Source organism: Cherax quadricarinatus, chromosome 10 (assembly GCF_038502225.1).
Source record: "Cherax quadricarinatus isolate ZL_2023a chromosome 10, ASM3850222v1, whole genome shotgun sequence".
NCBI classification, from domain to species: Eukaryota; Metazoa; Arthropoda; class Malacostraca; order Decapoda; family Parastacidae; genus Cherax; species Cherax quadricarinatus.
Genome location: NC_091301.1, coordinates 31,478,496 through 31,500,616, shown reverse-complemented (window position 1 = coordinate 31,500,616; position 22,121 = coordinate 31,478,496). Strand labels below are relative to the sequence as shown.

The window sequence follows — 22,121 nt, the reverse complement described above, 5'->3', positions numbered from 1 at the left end:
GACTGCACTGGCTGGCTTGTAAACACTGGCACCCATGGGGCAGCTGAGGCCACACGTGGGACGCGTCCCGGATGAATCACGTAAGGCGAGTTTTTTATCATAAGGCGAGGCAAAATTTTTGCATTCAAATGCTTTGTATGGCGGATTTAAGGTAATGCAATGCGTTCTTAAGGCAGGGGTCCACTGTATTTAGGTACAGGTACACATAAGCATAAGTTTAAAACCCTTAAATGGTCCAAACATTTACATATGTTCACTTGCGTAGTGCCCCAAATTTTTTGAGGAAAAAAAATCATTTTTTTTAATAGGAAAAAAGAACATATGGTACCCAGGCATCCCCAATTATTTAAATATGGTGCACAGTGAGTGCACACACCCATTCTCTCATGTCTAGGCAACTCAGGCTTATCGTGGCAATGTTGAATGAATGACAAAGAAAACGCATATAGTACATGTACAGTGGTCCCCCGCTTTTCGTAGTTCCCGGAAATCATAAAATTCGCCAATCATAGGGGTATTTTCATATAAACATGGACTCGCTTTTCATAGGTTGATTCGCGAGTCGTAGTTCGTCCGGGACGCGTACGCACGGCGTGAGCCAGGGCTGCAGCCAGTCTGACATTGTTTACCAGTGAGCGAAGGTCCCCTCACGTGCTCCAGCGAAATATTTCATAATATTCCATTTATTTTAGTGCTTGCAAGTATGTACTAAATAAGTTACCATGGCTCCAAAGAAAGCTCCTAGTGCCAAGCCTGTGGTAAAGAAGGTGAGAAATACGATTGAATTTAAGAAAACCATCATTGAACAATATGAAAGTGGTACAAGTGTGGCCGAACTGTCCAGGATGTATAAGAAACCCTACACAACCTTATGTTCCAAAGTGGCCAAGAAAAATGAAATAAAGGATGCTGTTGTTGCAAAGGGAGTAACTATGCTGACAAAAATGAGATCACCAGTACTGGAAGAGGTTGAGAAGTTATTATTGGTGTGGATAAATGAGAAACAATTAGCAGGAGATACTCTTATGACTTCGTTTATTTGTGAAAAGGCTAGGCAGTTGCATAAAGATTTGGTAAAGAAATTGCCTGCAAATAGTGGTGAAGTGAGTGAATTTAAGGCCAGCAAAGGCTGGTTTGAGAGATTTAAGAACCGTACTGGCATACACAGTGTGGTAAGGCATGGTGAGGCTGCCAGTTCAGACCACAAGGCGGCTGAAAAGTATGTGCATGAATTCCAGGAGCACATAAACAGTGAAGGACTGAAACCTGAACAAGTGTTCAATTGTGATGAAACAGGCCTCTTTTGGAAGAAAATGCCAAAGAGGACCTTCATTACACAAGAGGAAAAGGCAATGCCAGGACATAAGCCTATGAAAGACAGGCTGATGCTAATGTTCTGCACTAATGCTAGTGGGGATTTCAAAGTGAAGCCAATACTAGTGTACCATTCTGAAAATCCCAGAGTGTTCAGGAAAAACAATGTTATGAAGAGTAAATTGTGTGTGTTTTGGAAATCTAATAGTAAGGCATGGGTCACGAGGGAAATTTTCGTCGAGTGGTTCAATGAAGTGTTTGGCCCTAGTGTGAAGGAGTATCTCCTGGAAAAGAAATTGGATCTCAAGTGCGTGCTAGTACAGTGGACCCCCGCATACCGTCGGCATCACATAACGTACAATCCGCATACCGCTCGCTTTTATCGCAAAAATTTTGCCTCGCATACCGCTCAAAAACCCGCTCACCGCTCTTCGTCCGAGATGCGTCCAATGTGCGCCCTTAGCCAGCCTCACATGTTCCGCCGGTGGCATTGTTTACCAGCCAGCCTCCGCGGTAACATCCAAGCATACAATCGGAACATTTCGTATTATTACAGTGTTTTTGGTGATTTTATCTGCAAAATAAGTGACCATGGGCCCCAAGAAAGCTTCTAGTACCAACCCTACAGCAATAAGGGTGAGAATTACTACAGAGATGAAGAAAAAGATCATTGATAAGTATGAAAGTGGAGTGCGTGTCTCCGAGCTGGCCAGGTTGTATAATAAACCCCAATCAACCATTGCTACTATTGGTGGTACAGCTGCTGCTGCTGCTGTACCACCGTCAGCTGCTGCTGCTGCTGTAGTACCATCTGCTGCTGCTGTAGCATCGTCTGCTGCTGCTGTAGCATCGTCTGCTGCTGCTGTAGCATCGTCTGCTGCTGCTGTAGCATCGTCTGCTGCTGCTGTAGCACTGTCAGCTGCTGCTGCTGCTGTACCACCGTCAGCTGCTGCTGCTGCTGTAGTACCATCTGCTGCTGCTGTAGCATCGTCTGCTGCTGCTGTAGCATCGTCTGCTGCTGCTGTAGCATCGTCTGCTGCTGCTGTAGCACTGTCAGCTGCTGCTGCTGCTGTACCACCGTCAGCTGCTGCTGCTGTAGTACTGTCTGCTGCTGCTGTAGCATCGTCTGCTGCTGCTGTAGCATCATCTGCTGCTGCTGTAGCATCGTCTGCTGCTGCTGTAGCACTGTCAGCTGCTGCTGTAGCACCGTTGTTGGTGTGGCTTATTGAGAATACCAAGAAACAATTAACCCCAGAGGATTTGCCACCCAGGATAACCCAAAAAAGTCAGTGTCATCGAAGACTGTCTAACTTATTTCCATTGGGGTCCTTAATCTTGTCTCCCAGGATGCAACCCACACCAGTCGACTAACACCCAGGTGAACAGGGAAAAATGCCTGGAACTAGTGCTCATATTGGTGAATTTAAAGCCAGCAAAGGTTGGTTTGAGAGATTTAAGAATCGTAGTGGCATACACTACGACCTACAGTACTCAGGAGGAAAAGGCACTCCCAGGACACAGTGTCTCATCAGTCATTGCTGCATCTTCAATAAAGGTGTCATTTATTCTTCATTTAGTAGAGTAGTACATGCACAATATATATTGTGCATGTACTACTCTACTATTGTGCATGTATCCTTCTCTCTGTGTGTAGGAAAATGTATATTTCATGTGGTAAAAATTTTTTTTTCATACTTTTGGGTGTCTTGCACGGATTAATTTGATTTCCATTATTTCTTATGGAGAAAATTCATTCGCATACCGATCATTTCGCATAACAATGAGCCCTCTTGCACGGATTAAACTCGCTATGCGGGGGTCCACTGTAATGGACAATGCACCTGCTCATCCTCCAAACTTGGATGACCTAATTTTCGAGGAGTTTGGGTTCATCACAGTAAAGTTCTTGCCCCTGAATACCACTCCTCTCCTCCAACCCATGGACCAGCAGGTTATTGCAAACTTTAAAAAACTCTACACAAAAGCAATGTTTCACAGGTGCTTGACTGTGACCACAGACACTCACTTGACCCTAAGGGAATTTTGGAGAGAACACTTCAGCATCCTCCACTGCATAACCCTTATAGGTATGGCTTGGGAGGGAGTGACTACCAGGACTTTGAACTCTGCCTGGAGAAAATTGTGGCCAGATTGTGTCGACAAGGGGGATTTTGAAGGATTTGGGACTGACCCTAATGAGCCTATGTCTGTTGTAAAATCAATTGTGGCACTGGGGAGTTTCATGGGGTTGGATGTGAGTTTGGAGGATGTGGAAGAATTGGTGGAAGACCACAATGAAGAGCTCACCACTGAGGAGCTGCAAGAGCTTCAGCAGGAAGAGCAACACATCGCAGCTCAGAATCTTGCTGCAGAGGAGGAGGAAGAGAGATGGAAGAAGGTGCCTTCTTCAGAAATTAAAGAGATTTTTACTATGTGGGGTAAGATGGAAAGCTTTATGGAGAAACATCACCCTAACAAGGTTGTTGCAAGCCAGGTTGGCAACATGTACAGTGACAAAGTCTTGGGCCATTTTAGGGAAGTGTTAAAGAGACGCCAGAAACAGAGCTCTCTCCACAGTTATTTTGTGAGACAGGACTCCAGTGACTCTCAAGGTGGCCCAAGTGGCATTAAGAAACAGAGAAGAGAAGCAACCCCAGAAAAGTAAATGGTACCTGAGGTGTTGATGGAAGGGGATTCCCCTTCCAAACTACAAACAGTCCATTCTCTCTCCTCCTCCAGTCTCCCATACACTAAGAAGAATCTCCAATAAAGGTAAGTGTTATGCTGTTAATGTTTCATTCACCATTTCCCATTGTATTGTTTATGTACTACATGTATATTTCATGTTAAAAATTTTTTTGTTTTAATACTTCTGGGTGTCAGGAACGGATTAATTGTATTTACATTATTTCTTATGGGGAAAATTGATTCGTAAATCGTAAATTTCGTGTATAGTAACGGCTCCAGGAACGGATTAATTACGAACAATGAGGGACCACTGTATACGTTTGGGGGCACTACACGAGAGAACGTATATATACGTTTGGACCGTTTAGGGGTCAAAACACTTGAAATTTTGGAAAATTTCCAGACATAATACATGTGCTCACAAGCAATGTAAACAAACCGGGTAGGGGGGGGTGGTATTTGAAAGACCACTTGCCGTATAGCAAATTTTGGTCATAATTTGAAAACACTGTATTAGCGGAATGCCGTAAGGCGAAACGCCATAAAGTGGGGCCCTACTGTATATGTAAAATATGAAATAACTTTTAAAAACACTTGAAATTTTGGAGTTTCCAGACATAATGGAGAGACGTAGTGCTTACAGATCTCACATAGAATGTAAACAAACCGGGTGGGGTGCGGTGACCGTATTAGAAAGTCAGGTGGGGGGAGCCGTATAGAGAGTTTTGGTCATAATTTGAAATGACCATATTAGCGGAATGCCGCAAAGCGAAATGCCATAAAGCGAGGCCCTACTGTATTTTTTTTTTGTGAATATTTTTGGGTTTCTTGAATGGATTAATTGTATTTACATTATTTCTTATGGGAAATATTGCTTCAAGTTTTGAACGTTTCGACTTTAGAACTAGCTCCTGGAACGGATTAAGTTCGAAACTCGGGGTACCACTGTACTTCAGTTTTTGTCTATTTCGGATTTCAACCGACCTTCTGGAATGAATTAAGGACGAAAACCGGGGTTCCACTGTATTTCAAGAACTTCTATTCTCACTAATTGGCCTGTCCAGTGTCTTTATGCCAACTAAAGACTGCATCAAACTACAATTTGATTAAATTGTAAGTTTTAGGATTAATTTGCTCAAAATGCTTTGCATATTAAGTGGCTTTCTTTTTAACATACAACTGAATAAAGTAATTTTTACCAAAATTGAATCAAACCTATGACCAAACTGAACTTTTCAATCATTTTAAGTTCTATGTATGCTTCTTATAAATAAAGATTTTGACTTGATTTTGATATGTAAAAGTACTTCTTACCTCGCTGCCTCTAATACAGAAGAAGTTGAAACTCTTCTAATGTGACGTGGCAAGGTTTGTGTCGAGACTGGTGAATGCAGTGTTCTATTAACGCTGCTTAAAAATGTAAGAATAGTTCTGGATGATGCTCTACCACAGAGCAGGGATGTTGATGCCATCATGAAAATTTTGTGGAAAAATGTTAGCTTGTAGTCTCAAATGTCATCTGAAATAAAGAGACAATAGCAAGGTTAGAATACCACACCTTAGCACCTTGTTGTGTATATAATACTGCATTTTATGCACCCTGTTGTGTATAGAATACATCTTATGCACCTTCTTGTGTATAGAATACTGCATCATATGCACATTGCTGTGTATAAAATAATGCATCTTATGCACCTTGACCTTGCTGTGTATATAATACTGCATTTTATGCACCTTGTGTATAGAATACTGCATCTTATGCACCTTGCTGTATATAGAATACTGCATCATATGAACCTTGCTGTGTATACAATACTGTATCTGATGCACCTTGTTTTGTATAGAATACTGCGTCATATGCACCTTCATGTGTATATAATAATGCATCTTATGCACCTTGACCTTGCTGTATACAGAATACTGCATCATATGAACCCTGCTGTGTATAAGTGTGAAGGTCCAACAGAACATACACAGTAGGAATACCTTTCTGTGCACATAATTGGTAAAACATAAGTTGGATGCACTTCCCTATCTGTGACAATATGCCTTTATCAAGTACACACACACACTAAACCATGGTATATAAAAATTATGAAAAATTAATGAATATTGTATTGTATAACAGTATTTGATAAGTAAATGAAAATGCCTAGCCTCACATTAGGCATTTTCATTTACTTATCAAATACTGTTATACAATAGGGGAGAAAAGGGGAATTTATAGGCGCATCAAAAGAGGAGAGGTTAACCTTACTGACCAATATGTTCAGCTAAAAGAGAAGTAAAAAAGGAGATTAGAACGGCTAAACGTGACTATGAAATTAGAGTTGCTAATGAACCAAAGATTAATCCTAAGGGGTTCTTTCAAGTATATAGGACAAAGGTGAAGGAAAAAGTAGGACCTCTGAAAATTGAGAATGGACAGCTGATGGATAACGAACTGGAAATGAGTTCCCTGACTAGCTTGTGCTTGGACTAGCTTGTGCTTGGACCTGACTAGCTTGTGCTGCTGGGTCTGGTGCCATGCTCCATCCTTGAGTGGAGGTGACCAGACTGGGTGAGTCATTGGGTTAATCCGGGGAGGGGGTCATTGGGCTAATTCAGGGGGGGGGTCATTGGGCTAATCCAGGGGGGGGGACATGGACCTGCTCCGCATGGGTCAGTAGGCCTGTTGCAGTGTTCCTTCTTTCTTATGTTCTTATGTTCTTATTTAATGACTATTTTTTGTCAGTTTTTACACAGGAAGACATAATTGAGATTCCAGAAATTAACAATTATTCAGTTCCTGATGAATTCAAATTAACTAATATTACTGTCACGAGGGACATGGTTATCAAACAGATAGTCAAAATGAAGCAAAATAAGTCCCCGGGACCTGATGAGTTGTTTTCCAAGGTACTTAAAGAATGCAAGATGGAACTTAGCCATTAACGAGTGTGTGTAATGTGTCCATCCTTACTGGTGTTGTGCCTGAGATGTGGAAGATGGCTAATGTGATTCCTATATTCAAATCAGAGGATAAGTCCATTCCTTCAAATTACCATCCATTAAGCCTGACGTCTATAGTAGGCAAATTATTATAATCAATTTCAGCTGACATTATTAGAAGTCACCGTGAAGAGCATAATTTGATTAATGAATCTCAGCATGGGTTCACGAGAGGTCGTTCCTGCCTAACAAATTTACTGACGTTCTTCAATAGAACATATGAGACAGTAGACAGTGATAAAGAATATGATATTGTTAATCTGGATTTTAGTAAGGCCTTCGAAAGAGTACCTCACAAGAGACTCTTAAGAAAAGTGGCAGCTCATTGTATAGGAGATAAAGTCCTAGCATGGATAGAGGCATGGGTTACCAACAGAAAGCAGAGAGTTTCCATTAATGGGGTCAAATCTGAATGGGGATTAGTCACTAGTGGCATTCCACAAAGATCAGTTTTAAGCCCTATGAATGAAAGTTAAGACACAATTGTTAAAAATTTGTTTAACCCTTTGAGGGTCGACAGGCCCTCTCAGAAACTCGTTCTCAGGGTCGGCCAAATTTAAAAAAAAAAATATTTTTTTCTTATGAAAAGATAGAGAATCTTTTCCCGATCATAATGACACCAAAATTATGACATTTGATGGAAAACTTATGGAATTATGCTCTCGCGAAGTTAGCGGTCTCGGCGATTTTTACGCATCGGCGATTTTGCCCACTTTGAGCCCCATTTTCGGCCAATTCCACTGTACTAGTCGACAAAAAACATGAATATTTCGCTAGAACTACATTTTTTCTATTGAATAAGTGCAAGAAACCACCCATTTACCATTTTCAACTATCCAATACAGAGGTCAGAATTTAGCAATTTTGCCAATTTCACACAAATTTCAAAAAATGTCAATTTCCGAATAGGGTCCAGAACAAACAAAAAATACATTCCTGGCACTAAAATGACATTTCCTCTGTTCATTAGTCACGTCTCAAGGCCCCTCTTACATTCTTTTACTTTCCACTTTGAATTTTTATTCTCACAAAAAATAGAAGATTTACTGTTATGCAGACTACTGCATTAGTGTAAAAAATAGTATAAATCATATTGGCGCACTTGCAAAAGAATATTAGACTCACCAGTTGACGTGTATTGGACGCTTGGCATGATTTGTTTACTTTTGAACTTTGGTAAAAATCAAACATTTCTGCTACTTTGAGCTCAATTTCAAGGTACTTTTCATTGTAAAACCAGTCAAAATCATCTCAATTTATGTGATATGCCTTCCATTCTATAAAATGAGACCAAGAAAACTAGAATACAACAATAAATACCATACGAAAATACAGTGCAATGTGGCTGTTTTATTCCAAAAAAACGGTCAAAGTTTTTTTTTTCTCATTATGCGCTGTGTGCTGCAGGATTTTTTTTATACTGTGCACACTGACCATATAGACTCATTCTTTCATATGGAGGCCTACCAGCCTTTTCCCGCGAGATTTGACGGCGCTAGAATTTATGCGTACTAGTACATCAAAAAACCCTGTGCGTAAGACGTACTAGTACGTCCGAAACCCTCAAAGGGTTAATACCATAATTACTATCAGTGCATTTTACTTCTGTATATTTTTTACATATTATTAATTACCATTACAGTGGACCCCCACCTTACGAACGCATCGCGTTACGTTAAATCCACCATACAAAGCATCTGAACGCAAAAATTTTGCCTCGCCTCACAATAAAAAACTTGCCTCACGTGATTCGTCCGGGACGCGTCCCACGTAGCCTCAGCTGCCCCGTGCGTGCCAGTGTTTACAAGCCAGCCAGTGCGGTCGTATCTAAGCATACATTTGGTACATTTCATATTATCACAGTGATTTTAGTGCTTGTAGCTGCAAAATAAGTCACCATGGGCCTCAAGAAAGCTTCTAGTGTCAACCCTGTGGCAAAAAGGGTGAAAATTACTATGGAAATGAAGAAAGAGATAATAGCTAAGTACGAAAGTGGAGTGCGTGTCTTGGAGCTGGCCAGGTTGTATATCAAATCCCAACCAACCATCGCTACTATCTTGGCCAACAAAATGGCAATCAAGGAACCTTTTCTTGCAAAAGGTGCAAGTTTGTTATCGAAACAGAGATCACAAGTACTCGAAGATGTTGAGAGACTGTTATTGGTGTGGATAAACAAAAAACAGATAGCAGGAAATAGCATCTCTCAAGCGATCATATGTAAAAAGGCTAGGAAGTTGCATGATGATTTAATTAGAAAAATACCTGCAACTAGTGGTGATGTGAGTGAATTTAAGGCCAGCAAAGGTTAGTTTGAGAGATTTAAGAATCGTAGTGGCATACATAGTGTGATAAGGCATGGTGAGGCTGCCAGTTCAGACCAAAAAGCGGCTGAAAAATATGTGAAGGAATTCAAGGAGTACATAAACAGTGAAGAACTGAAACCTGAACAAGTGTTTAATTGCATCAAAACAGGCCTGTTTTGGAAGAAACTGCCAAGCAAGACCTAAATTACTCAGGAGGAAAAGGCACTCCCAGGACATAAGCCTATGAAAGACAGGCTTAATCTTCTGATGTGTGCTAATGCTAGTGGTGATTGCAAAGTGAAGCCTTTATTGGTGTATCACTCTGAAACACCCAGAGCGTTCAGGCAAAACAATGTCATCAAGACTAATTTGTGTGTGCTGTGGAGGGCAAACAGTAAGGCATGGGTCACTAGGGACTTTTTCTATGACTGGTTACACCATGCATTTGCCCCCACTGTGAAAAATTACCTAATGGAAAAGAAATTGAACCTTAAGTGCCTCCTGGTATTAGACAATGCTCCTGGTCATCCTTCAGACTTGGCAGAGCGACTTTCTAGGGACATGAGCTTCATTAAGGTCAAGTTTTTGCCTCCTAATACGACTCCTCTCCTGCAGCCCATGGACCAGCAGGTCATTTCAAACTTCCAAAAATTGTACACAAAAGCTATGTTTCAAAAGTGCTTTGAAGTGACCTCAGACACTCGAATGACTCAAAGAGAGAGTTTTAGAAAGATCATTTTAGCATCCTCAGTTGTGTAAACCTTATAGAGAGTGACTAAGAGGACCTTGAACTCTGCTTGGAAGAAACTGTGGCCACAATGTATAGAAGAAAGGGATTTTGAAGGGTTTGGGGCTAACCCTGAGAAGCGTATGCCAGTTGTGGAATCCACTGTGGCACTGGGGAAGTCCTTGGGGATGGAGGTTAGTGGGGAGGATGTGGAAGAGTTGGTGGAGGAGGGGAGGAGGACAATGAAGAACTAACCACTGAAGAGCTGCAAGATCATCTTCAACAGCAAGAGGCCAGACCTGAGGAAACTGCTTCAGAGGAGGGGAGAGAGAAATTGAGGTAGTTGCCTACTTCAAAGATTAAGGAAATATGTGCAAAGTGGGTTGAACTGAAAACCTTTGTGGATGAAAATCACTCTGACACAGCTATTGTAAGCCGTGCTGGTGACTATTACAATGACAATGTTATGGCCCATTTTAATAAAGTCTTAAAGGAATGGGAGGTACAGACCTCTATGGACAGATTTGTTGTGTGACAGAGGTCCAGTGATTCTCAAGCTAGTCCTAGTGGCATTAAAAGAAGAAGGGAAGTAACCCCGGAAAAGGACTTGATACCTCAAGTCCTAATGGAAGGGGATTCCCCTTCTAAACAATAACAACTTCCACACTCCCCTCCTCCCATCCCATCAATCATCACCAGATCTTCAATAAAGGTAAGTGTCATGTATTGTATTGTATTCTTAGTAGAGTATTAGCCCTTTCAGGGTTTCCGACATACTAGTATGGCTTACGCACCAGGGTTTTTGATGTACTAGTACGCCTAAATTCTAGTGCCCTCAGTAAATCTTCTATTTTCTGTGAGAATAAAAATTCAAAGTGGAAAGCAAAAGAATATAAGAGGGCCGTGGGACGTGACTAATGAACAGAGGAAATGTTATTTTAGTGCCAGGAATGTCTTTCTTGTTTATTGTGGACCCTATTTGTAAATTGGCATCTTTTGAAATTTGTGTGAAATTGGCAAAATTGCTAAATTCTGACCACTTTATTGGATAGTTGAAATTGGTAAATGGGTGGTTTCTTGTACTCATTCAATAGAAAAAATGGAGTTCTAGCAAAATAGTTATGATTTTTGTCAACTAGTACAGTGGTCCCTCAATAATCGTCCGGCCTGAAAGTTGTCCATTTCAGAAATAGTCCCATTATTTCGTCTAAACATTGGCTCGCAAATGGTCCGTTAACTCGCAAATCGTCCTGCGTCTGGGACGCGTACTCACGCTCTGAGCCGCCTGGACCTGTCTTCCCAGCCAGTGTGCCATTGTTTACCAGCGAGTGACGGTCCCCTCACTTGCTCCTACGAAATATTTCATAATATTCCATTGATTTTAGTGCTTGCAAGTGCTAAATAAGCTACCTTGGCTCCAAAGAAAGCTTCTAGTGCCAGCCCTTTGGTAAAGAATGTGAGAAACACATATAATTTATGAAAAAGTTTGTAGAAAAATACAAAAGTGGTGGTAGTAGAGTGGAAGCAGTTGTGATAGTGGATGATGGTAGAAGGTAGTAGTGATGGTGGTAACAGTTGTAATAGTGGTAGAAGGTCATAGTGATGGTGGTAGAGGGTTCCTTCTTTAGTGATTCAGCAATTCTACCAACTCCTCCAATGTTGTTGGAGTTATATAGGGCTACAGAAAACACCCCTGCCTCAGCTGCTGCTTCACCACCATTATGGACGGCTTACTCTCAGTGGCCCTTATATACCCAACAACAACACAACACCTCTTGTGACATACGTTATGACTTATTTTATTCATTCTAGAGTATATTCCATGTTTCTATGTTATTAATATTGTTTATTATGTCATATTAGTTGAATTGCGATAGATAAATAAGCCGTAGAGTTGATATTAGTGTCATATTCTCCAACAATAAACTTACCATCCCTCCCTCACACACCCTTCAAGGGAGGTTCCTGGATGCTGGTGAGGGGCTCTTGATCTAGGGAATTGGATCTGTGCTCCAGTTCCCTGAATTGAGCCTGAATGCCTCCCATCCCCCCACATGCGCTGTATAATCCTACAGGTTTAGCGCTCCCCCATAATTATAATAATAATAATCCCTCACAAACAAGTCTTCAATAAGAACATAAGAAAGGAGGAACACTGCAGTAGGCCTGCTGGCCCATACTAGGCTGGTCCTTCACAAATCCAACCCACTAACAGAACAAATGCTACCCAAGCAATAAGCTCAGGTGCAAGTCCGACTCAAATCCAACCCCTCTCACTCGTGTATTTATCCAACCTAAATTTGAAACTACCCAATGTTTTAGCTTTGGTCACCCTACTAGGCAGACCGTTCCACTCATCAACTACCCCTATTACCAATGTTCATTTATACATTTTATTAGTGCTTTACATTTATTTGGCATTCTTTTCTGCATGTAAATCTATATTTATGCTAGGGAAGTGACCCCTGAAGTGACTTAGAGTCCTTATGGATTCCCCTTCCAAACAATAACCTCTCTTCCCTCTCTCCTCCTCCCTGTCTTCCATTCATCAGCAACAGCCTTCAGTAAAGGTAACTGTCATGTTGAATGTTCATTCTTTTGTGCATGTAAATCTATCTTTTAGGTAAAAAAAAAATTGTTGTTGATACTTCTGGGTGTCTGGAACGAATTAATTGGATTTACATTATTTCTTATGGGGAAAATTGATTCGAAAATCGTCTATTTCAATAATAGTCCCACTTCCAGGAAAGGATTAAGGACGATAATTGAGGGACCACTGTACACTGGAATTGGCGGAAAATAGGGCTCAAAGTGGGCAAAATCGCCGATGCATAAACATCGTCGAGACCGCTAACTTTGCGAGAGCATAATTCTTGTAAGTTTTCCATCAAATTTCATATTTTTGGTGTCATTATGATCGGGAAAAGATTCTCTATCTTTTCATCAGAAAAAAATAATTTTCTTTTTTTGAAAATTTGGCGACCCTGAGAACAAGTCTGGGAGAGGGCCTGTCGACCCTGAAAGGGTTAATTGCGCATGTCTTCTTAAGTTTGTGTGTATTAAAATTAATATTTCATGTGGTAAAATTTTTTTTTTTCATACTTTGTGGTGTCTTGCACGGATTAATTTGATTTCCATTATTTCTTATGGGGAAAATTAATTCGCCATATGATAATTTCAGCTTATGATGAGCTCTCATGAACGGATTAATATTGTAAGGCAGGGGTCCAATGTACTTACTAAAAACTTATTTTAATATCACATTTATTATCAGTCCATTCTACTTTATACAATTAATCACTATACTCTCTTAGTGTAGTTCTTTACTTTTAAATAGTTTCTATTGCCTTTATAAGCTCTAGTATTACTACCAGTGCAATACTGAATCCTATACAGTGGAACCTTGACTTACGAGTGTCCCAACTTATGAGTTTTTTGAGATACAAGCTGTCCCTGGGTCAATTATTTGCTCTGAGTTACGAGCCAACATTTGAGTTACGAGCCAGCTCCCCCCCTCCCTCTTCCCCCTCAACCCAAAACCTGGACACCTCACTTGTTTATCTATGATTTCATGCTTAATTCCATGGAAATCATTCTCTTTTTCTTCTTAGCAATAATAATAATAATAATACAATATTATTACAGTCGAGTCACTCAGTAAGTCAGTCAAGTCACTCAGTAAGCCAGTCAAGTCACTCAGTAAGTAAGTAAGTCAGTCAGTCAGTCATTCAGTAAGTAAGTCAGTCAGTAAGTCAGTCATTCAGTCACACAAACTCATGTTAACCTCTTTTTCTGTGTACGAAGTAACACTTCAATTATGACTACAGGTTATCTCTTGTCTAATATCTTTGTTAATTCCAAGACCTAAGTGCTTATACCTCTTCGTGCCACTTTCAGCAACACTGTTATGGCTACTGGGTGTCATGATTGCTTGGCAGATACAAGATATAGTAATTAAAATATCATAACACAATTGACAAATACAGCTGCCTTGCAGCAGAGAAAGACTGGACACGAATTACGAGTGTTGGGATAATGGGGGGTGGTGTTGGGGAGTGGTAGGGAAGGGCTCCCCGGCTGCTCCACAACAAGGCGGCCGCTTGAGCAAAAGAGAATTTTTTTTTTCTTTCCACAAACTGAACAATTTTAAATTAATTATAGGACGTGTTACATAAAACTGTGCAGCAATTCTTCAGTGGCGGTCTACTGTATTATTATAATAACGATAAAGGTTCATTTCCCGAAATTAATAATAAGAGCAATAATAATAATATGCAATAATACTACTACTAATAATATAATATTATTATTATAGAGCTTCGGTTCCCTTAATAATAATAATAATTATTATAATTATGACAGACTTTCAGTTCCCTAAATAATAATAATAATAATAATAATAATAATAATAATAATAATGCATAATATGTACGTAATAATAATTCAGATTGCTTCTGCTAGTTGGCACAGCTGGTAAGCAGTAAACATGTTTACATCCCTGTGAGGGCAGTTCTCTCGTGCTTGTTTGCATTTTTTTAGCATTTGGCCAAATTTCTTTTTTCTAACCATGGGTCCTAGTGATCTACTGCAGTTAGCCTCAAAAATACTCTGTTTTCTCTTACAGTAAGAACATGGGAAGATACTATACTCAAATTGGGGCAGAAATGGCGACTCTTTTGCCACTGCCTCTGCCACCATATTATGGCCTCTTTTATTCATTCTAGAGTATATAGCATGTTTCTGTGCTAATTCTATTGTTTATTATGTCATATTAGATGATTTGTGATAGATAAATAAGCCATATAGTTGATAATAGCGTTATATTCAAGTATTTTTTCTCGTCTCTCCTGAGTGCAGGAACGAATTAATGGCTTTTTAATTAATTTAAATTAGGAAAATTAATTTGATATACGAGTAAATTGAGTTTCGATCTAGCTCCTGGAATGGATTAAACTCGTAAGTCAAGGTTCCACTGTAGTTGTTAATAAAAATATAATACTTGTAACAGAAATTATTTTTTTTTATATTTTTAAATTAATATTACTTACTTAAATTTTGTTCACTACCACATTTACTATCAGTCCATTGTACTTTAGTACAATTTTTACTTTAATATAATTTTTAATTTACCATTACTTGCTTACTATTATAAATTATTATTATCGAACTGATAACCAGTACAATATTATACTGTCAAACGTGTGCCATAATAAGAGTTAGCATAATCCTTGTATTTTATAATTACTTATTTTAATCTACTATTATAAACTATTATTTTTGTTTTCTCCTATTTCTTTATAACTACCATTACCTGCAGACTTTTAATTTAATTATCACTTCCAGTACTAAGCAATTTTACTGTGTTCAGTAAACTTCTATACTAAATCTACAACTTTTGTCAAACTTTTAAACTATAACCATTCAATATTAAATCATCAAATCTGTACCATATTAAGAGTAAACTGTATCTCTATATTTTTTAAAACTACTTATAACAATCCATTAGCTAGTAAGATAAATTAGTTTGGTATCATAATTATTAAGTTTAACATAACACTTTATTCAAAAGTCTAGTTGTAGAGCCACTCACAATCTTATGATTACAAGCATTGATCTTGATCTCAACCTTTTATTAAATGACTTACACGAATCGAACAGCAACTATAATTATTTTACAGCAGACCAAGCAAAGACATTACTCAGAGCCAACAATAACATAACCATCTTTAATTACAATCTCGGATCTTTGAGCAAACATTACGATGACCTCACAGCATTACTCAATTCCCTTCATACCAGTATGTCAAGCATTACACTCACAGAAACCTGGCTAAAGCCTGGTACCACAGATGTCTATGCCATTCCTGGTTACACAGCCATATACAACTGTAGGACAGAACAGCAAGGGGGTGGAACAGCTATATACTACTCAGATCAACTTGAATGTACACGTATCAATAATTCTTGCACAAGGGATGAACATGGAGAATATATTATAGCTAAATTTAAATCAAAAGACCTGCAAAAACCTCTCACAGTGATAAACATCTACAGAATACCACAGTCAAACATTTACCATTTTAGTGAAAAGTTAGGAAACATGATAACTGATGCACATATGAACAAAGACCACTTGCTGCTCACAGGAGATTTCAACATGACTACTACATGACCAGGACCCACAAGTAGCAGAATTCACAAACACTATGAGCAACTGCTTGTTGCTACCAGCAATAACAAAACCTACAAGAATCTCTGAGACTAGTTTCTCCTTATTAGACCACATCTGGGCTAACACCATATTCCTCTTTAAAATCAGGCATAATCACAGACAACACCACAGACTACTGCCCTACCTTTTTCATAACCAACCTAGGTAAATTGCCCCAAGACACTACAATATTAAAGTTACCTTCAGACTACATAACGAGACAGCTGTTAATAACTTTATAACAGCTATGAATAACATTGACTGGTATAATGAGCTTGAAACATATACAGATATGAATGAATGCATTAATAATTTTCTAAAAAAAAAAAAAAACCCACTACCTCTATAGCAAGCACTGCCCTAAAAAAAACTAAACAGATCACAGCTAAGAGACTGAATAGTCCCTGGCTAACACCCAGCATCCTTAAATCCATTAACACAAAGCACCTATATGAAAAACAGTACAGAATAGTTCAAATAACTAGAGACCATTCTAAATGTTGCTCATCAATCCTTGCCAGCCTGATAAGAAGGTCAAAAAAATTGTATTATGAAAACAGATTACATAACATAAAAGGTGATATGAAAAAGACCTGGAAAACCCTATCCAAAATTCTAGGAACTAAAAAGATATCCAAAAACAAAACAATCAAATTAACAAAATCAGACGAACCCCTACTCCCACCAACTGAAACAGCAAACAGACTCAATGTTTTCTTCTCCACCATAGGAAAGAATCTAGCGAGCAAAGTCCCAAGCTCAAACACCCATCCATCAGACTACCTCACGGCACCTACCCGAATACACTATTCCTAGCCCCAACCAACCCAACAGAAGTCTTGCTCATCATCAACACCCTTAAAAATAAGGCAGGGGACATAAATAACTTACCACCTTTCATGTACGAAAAAGCATCACAAGTACTGTCACCAATTATTGTAACACTCTTTAACAAATTCATCAAATCCTCCACCTCCCCAGCAATTCTCAAAATAGCGAGGGTCACCCCGATCCACAAAGGAGGTGATCAAACCAACTTGAATAACTATAGACCAATATCTAACCTACCTCTGCTCTCTAAAATCTTTGAAAAATTAATTCATAGAGAGATCTATTCCTACCTCGTCTCACACAACATACTAAACCCCTGTCAGTTTGGATTCAGGACTTATAAAAGCACAAATGATGCTATTATACACATGCTAGAACTAATATACACCGCTCTCGAGAAGAAAGAAGTCCCGCTGGGAATCTTCATTGATTTATGCAAATCTTTTGATACAGCTGATCATGATTTGCTGCACATTAAATTAACACACTTGGTATAAGAGGGCACTCCCTCAACTACCTAAAGTCATACCTTAGTAACAGAAGCCAATATGTGTACACAAACGAAGCAAACTCTTCCACTCAACCAATCACAGTCGGTGTCCCACAAGGAAGTGTCCTTGGCCCACTCCTCTTTCTCATTTACATCAATGACCTACTGAATGCATCACAGCAACTCAAACCCATATTATTTGCAGATGACACAACATACATCTTCTCTCACCCAAACCCAGTCATACTGGCTAACACTGTTAACCCTTTGACTGTCGCGGCCGTATATATACGTCTTACGAGGTACCGTGTTTGACGTATATATACTCATAAATTCTTGCGGCTTCAAACCAAGCAGGAGAAAGCTGGTAGGCCCACATGTGAGAGAATGGGTCTGTGTGGTCAGTGTGCACCATATAAAAAAAATCCTGGAGCATGCAGTGCATAATGAGAAAAAAAAAACTCCGACCGTTTTTTTTAATTAAAATGCCGACTTTGTGGTCTATTTTCGTATAGTATTAATGGTTGTATTCTCGTTTTCTTGGTCTCATTTGATAGAATGGAAAACATATTATAGAAATAGAGGTGATTTTGATTGATTTTACTATAAAAAGAACCTAGAAATGGAGCTCAAAGTAGGGGAAATGTTTGATTTTTGCCAATGTTCAAAAGTAAACAAATGATGCCATTGTCCAATAAATGTCCAACTAGCCATTCTAATATGCAGTCATGAATGGGTTGATGTTATTTGTACAACTATTACAGTATTGCAGTAGTCTGCATAATAGTAAGTCTTCTATTTTTTGTTTGAATAAAAATTCAAAATAGAAAGCAAGAGTAATATCAGAGGGGCCTGGAGACATGACTGATGAGCAAAGAAAATGTTATTTTAGAGCCAGGAATGTCTGCATTGTTCATTCTGGACCTTATTTTGAAATTGTCATATTTTTTAGTTTTTGAGAAATTGGCCAAATTGCAAATTTCTGACCACATTATTAGGTAGTTCATATCGGTAAATGGGCAGTTTCTTGTACTCAATCGATAGAAAAAATGGAGTTCTAAAGAAATAGCTATGAGTTTGGGCGACTGGAACAGTGGAATTAGCCGAAAATAGGGCTCAAAGTGGGCGAAATCGCCGATTTGTAAACAGCGCCGAGGTCGCTAACTTCACGAGAGCATAATTCCGTCAGTTTTCCATCAAATTTCGTTTTTTTTTGTGTCATTTCAATCGGGAAAAGATTCTCTATCATTTCATAAGAAAAAATAATTTTTTTTTTTTTAAATTTTGCGACACCAGGAGACACCTCAGGATTGGGGGTTGCGACAGTCAAAGGGTTAATGCCGAATTGCAGAAAATAACTACCTGGATGATGATAAATAAGCTTACCCTCAATACTGACAAAACCTATTTCATTCAGTTTGGAAACAGAGCTGCAAATGTTCCACTTAACATAACGCTAAATGGATCACCCATCACAAGACTCACAGAGGTAAAATTCCTAGGAATCCACCTTGACAGTAGCCTCAAATTCCAGACACACATACAACAAATTTCTAAGAAAATACACAAATAACCCGCACATAAAAGAGAGGCATACTATGAAAGATACGGTACTATGTTCCTTGCACTGTATCATTCACTCATCTACCCTTATCTCACATATGGAATTGTGCATGGGGATCAACAACATTAAATCACTTAAGGCCCAGGAAAAGGCAGCAGTCAGAATGATAACAAATTCCCACTCCAGACAGCATACTCCACCAATATTCAAAAGTCTAAAACTGCTCACCATTAAGAACATCCATACTTATTCTTGTGCCTACTACACTGTTACACGCCACTCCCTTATGCTCCATTGTATACGAAAAAGGCCTGACTATAATAAGTCCTGTAATATTATATCGTGAACTACTTTATTACCAGATAGATGAAGAAGGTTCGACTATATATTATTATCGGGTATTGTATAAATGATAGTTACTCTCGAGCAAGGTTGTACGTACTTAATAAGATTTATGTTATTCATTAGGTATTTCTATTGTATCATACACATGTCATGAATATTGTATTACAGTAGGTTGATTAATGTGTTCTGTTATGCAAGTGGGAAACCACTACTTTGGGGACTGGTTGATGGTTCCAGAATTGGCGCCTCGCGCTACCTCCTGACCGACCTGACGTCAGACCATTGAGTGTATTTGAACAGTCAGTCAGATCATAGCACTGACTCTGATCAGGTCTTCAACCCAGAGCTCTTAACTTAGTCAAGAATTCTAAATCATGCCTATTGTCTTAACTTTGCTGTTAATTCCCATAACTAATTTACTTCCTTGAAGCTCCCATAGTCGTTGAACGCTGGGATTGACAAATTAGACATTCTTATTTTGACTGTTCATTGTAATTATTGTATTATACTTAATTTATGAGGATTTGAACATAGAATTACATTCCTCATTGTACAGTCCCATTTCATTGATAATAGTGAATTGTCATTTTAATTCACTGACTGGATACCAATAAAGTTTCATAATTGGTAGTAAATAAAACTAACCAAAAAACAAAGCGAAGTAATTATTCCCCTATTGTGACGGCATAGAGCAAGTCGTAACATACATACATAGAACACTACTCTCAAATACAAACCCTCCACTCAAACTTCTCCTCACCAACCTTAACAGGACACACGACCATAACACAAGACACAGATCTTTGTTTGATGTACCCTGTGTCCATATCACACTGTGTAAAAACTCTGTGCACATAAAGGGCCCGAAAATTTGGAATTCATTACTAGTAAATACTAAAGTAACCAGGTCTGAACACCAATTTAGGGCTCTTCTCAAAAATCACCTACTCACCCTAAACTAAATACTCAATACTCAATACATAAATAACCTGCACATAGAAGAGAGGAGCTTACGACGACGTTTCGGTCCGACTTGTACCATTTACAAAGTCACACCAAAACGTCGTCGTAAGCTCCTCTCTTCTATGTGCGGGTTATTTTTATATCGTTCCAGTCACGGTATTGTGCCTTTTTTGTTATTCAATACTCAATATTTAACTTTACCAAAAGTCTCCCAATCACCGAAATCTTAAAACTTCAAATCTAGACGCCCAAAGTTCATACATTATTAATACTACATTGTAGTATAAATACGTACACAAAACAATACTGCCTCACACCCGACTGTAATATTGTAAACTACTTCCAACAACTCACAATGTTATATTCACATAATATAATGTCAATATTTACTATTGAAACTATTGTAATTTGAGTAAAATTAGTCTACAATAAATAAAAAAAAGATGTACAACTTAAACAAACTATGATCAATTTCTTTAGTATTAAGTAGTCTGTCAACCATTAAGTTAAGTCTGTCCATAATGCCTAGACATGATAGTGGCCTTTGTACTGCAACTCATTATTGTAATTTCATAATCTCAATGTAATCTTGCAAGGAAATAAAATTTGTTTGTTTGTTTACTGTACTTGTTTTAATTTTTAAGATTATAATCAGGATTGATTTCTGCTGTATCTAATATCGCCCCTCAAGGAAGGTTCCTTGATGTTGGTGAGGGGCTCTTGATTTAGGGAATTGGATCTGTGCTCCAGTTCCCCGAATTAAGCCTGAATGCCTTCCACATCCCCCCCCCCCCAGGCGCTGTATAATCCTCCGGGTTTAGCGCTTCCCCTTGATTATAATAATAATAATAATAATGTATCTAATATCTAACTTTTAAATAAGATATTACAAGGACCCCAATGGAAATTAGTTACTCTGACTTTGGGTTATCCTGAGTAATTTACACATATGTTACTATATATGATAATCGTAATCCCCTAAATCTGTATAACTGTACTTAGGTACCAGTACCTAACTAAACTTACTAAGACTTGCAGAGATCCTAATGGAACTGCGCTGATGTTTGAGCCACATGCAACACCTCTGCCTAAATCTACATAATGTAATATTTTATGTGTGTGCTAACAACATGCGTCAGGGCAAGGCCAATTAAAAAAAAAATGTTGTGTGATACCAAAATAAAAACATACTTGTTGGTGTTGTTGGGGTTTATAGGGCCACTGAGAACCTGTGCAGTATCGAGCTTTTCCTTCCAATGTCCGGGAAAAAACCTCAACCACACTGAGAGGATGTTTACTAGTGGTGGGACATATATGTCCCATCAAGGTGCAAGCACAGGAAATGATCTCCTGACGGTCTGGAAGATCAAACCTCTCCCCATTGAGGTGCAGGTTTCGATTCACTGCGAGGGTTGAAACACTGGGAGTGTTTCTCTACAACGATTGTCTATGTTCCCCATCAGTAAAATGAATACCTGGGTATTAGTCGACTGGTGTGGGTCGCATCCTGGGGCAAAACTGACCTAATTTGCCCGAATTACTCTGCTTATTATTATTATAATCAAGGGGAAGCGCTAAACCCGGAGGATTATACAGCGCCTGGGGGGGATGTGGAAGGCATTCAGGCTTAATTCGGGGAACTGGAGCACAGATCCAATTCCCTAAATCAAGAGCCCCTCACCAACATCAAGGAA

The 22,121-nt window shown here is 38.9% G+C and overlaps 1 protein-coding gene across 4 annotated transcripts in view; it reads right to left on the bottom strand.

Moving 5' to 3' along the window:
- ECSIT (evolutionarily conserved signaling intermediate in Toll pathway, mitochondrial) overlaps positions 1–21,787 on the bottom strand; it is a 148,887-nt gene extending 127,100 nt beyond the window's left edge. For 2 of the 4 annotated variants that reach the window (XM_053775696.2, XM_053775697.2), the window contains exons 1-2: positions 21,619–21,787; positions 5,317–5,521 (exon numbers count right to left, since the gene is read on the bottom strand). In XM_053775696.2, coding sequence (XP_053631671.1) covers positions 5,317–5,477 — 161 coding nt within the window. In that variant the 5' untranslated portion in view covers positions 5,478–5,521; positions 21,619–21,787. The other 2 variants (XM_053775694.2, XM_053775695.2) reach the window with 2 other exon arrangements.
- Positions 21,788–22,121: the final 334 nt, after the last annotated feature.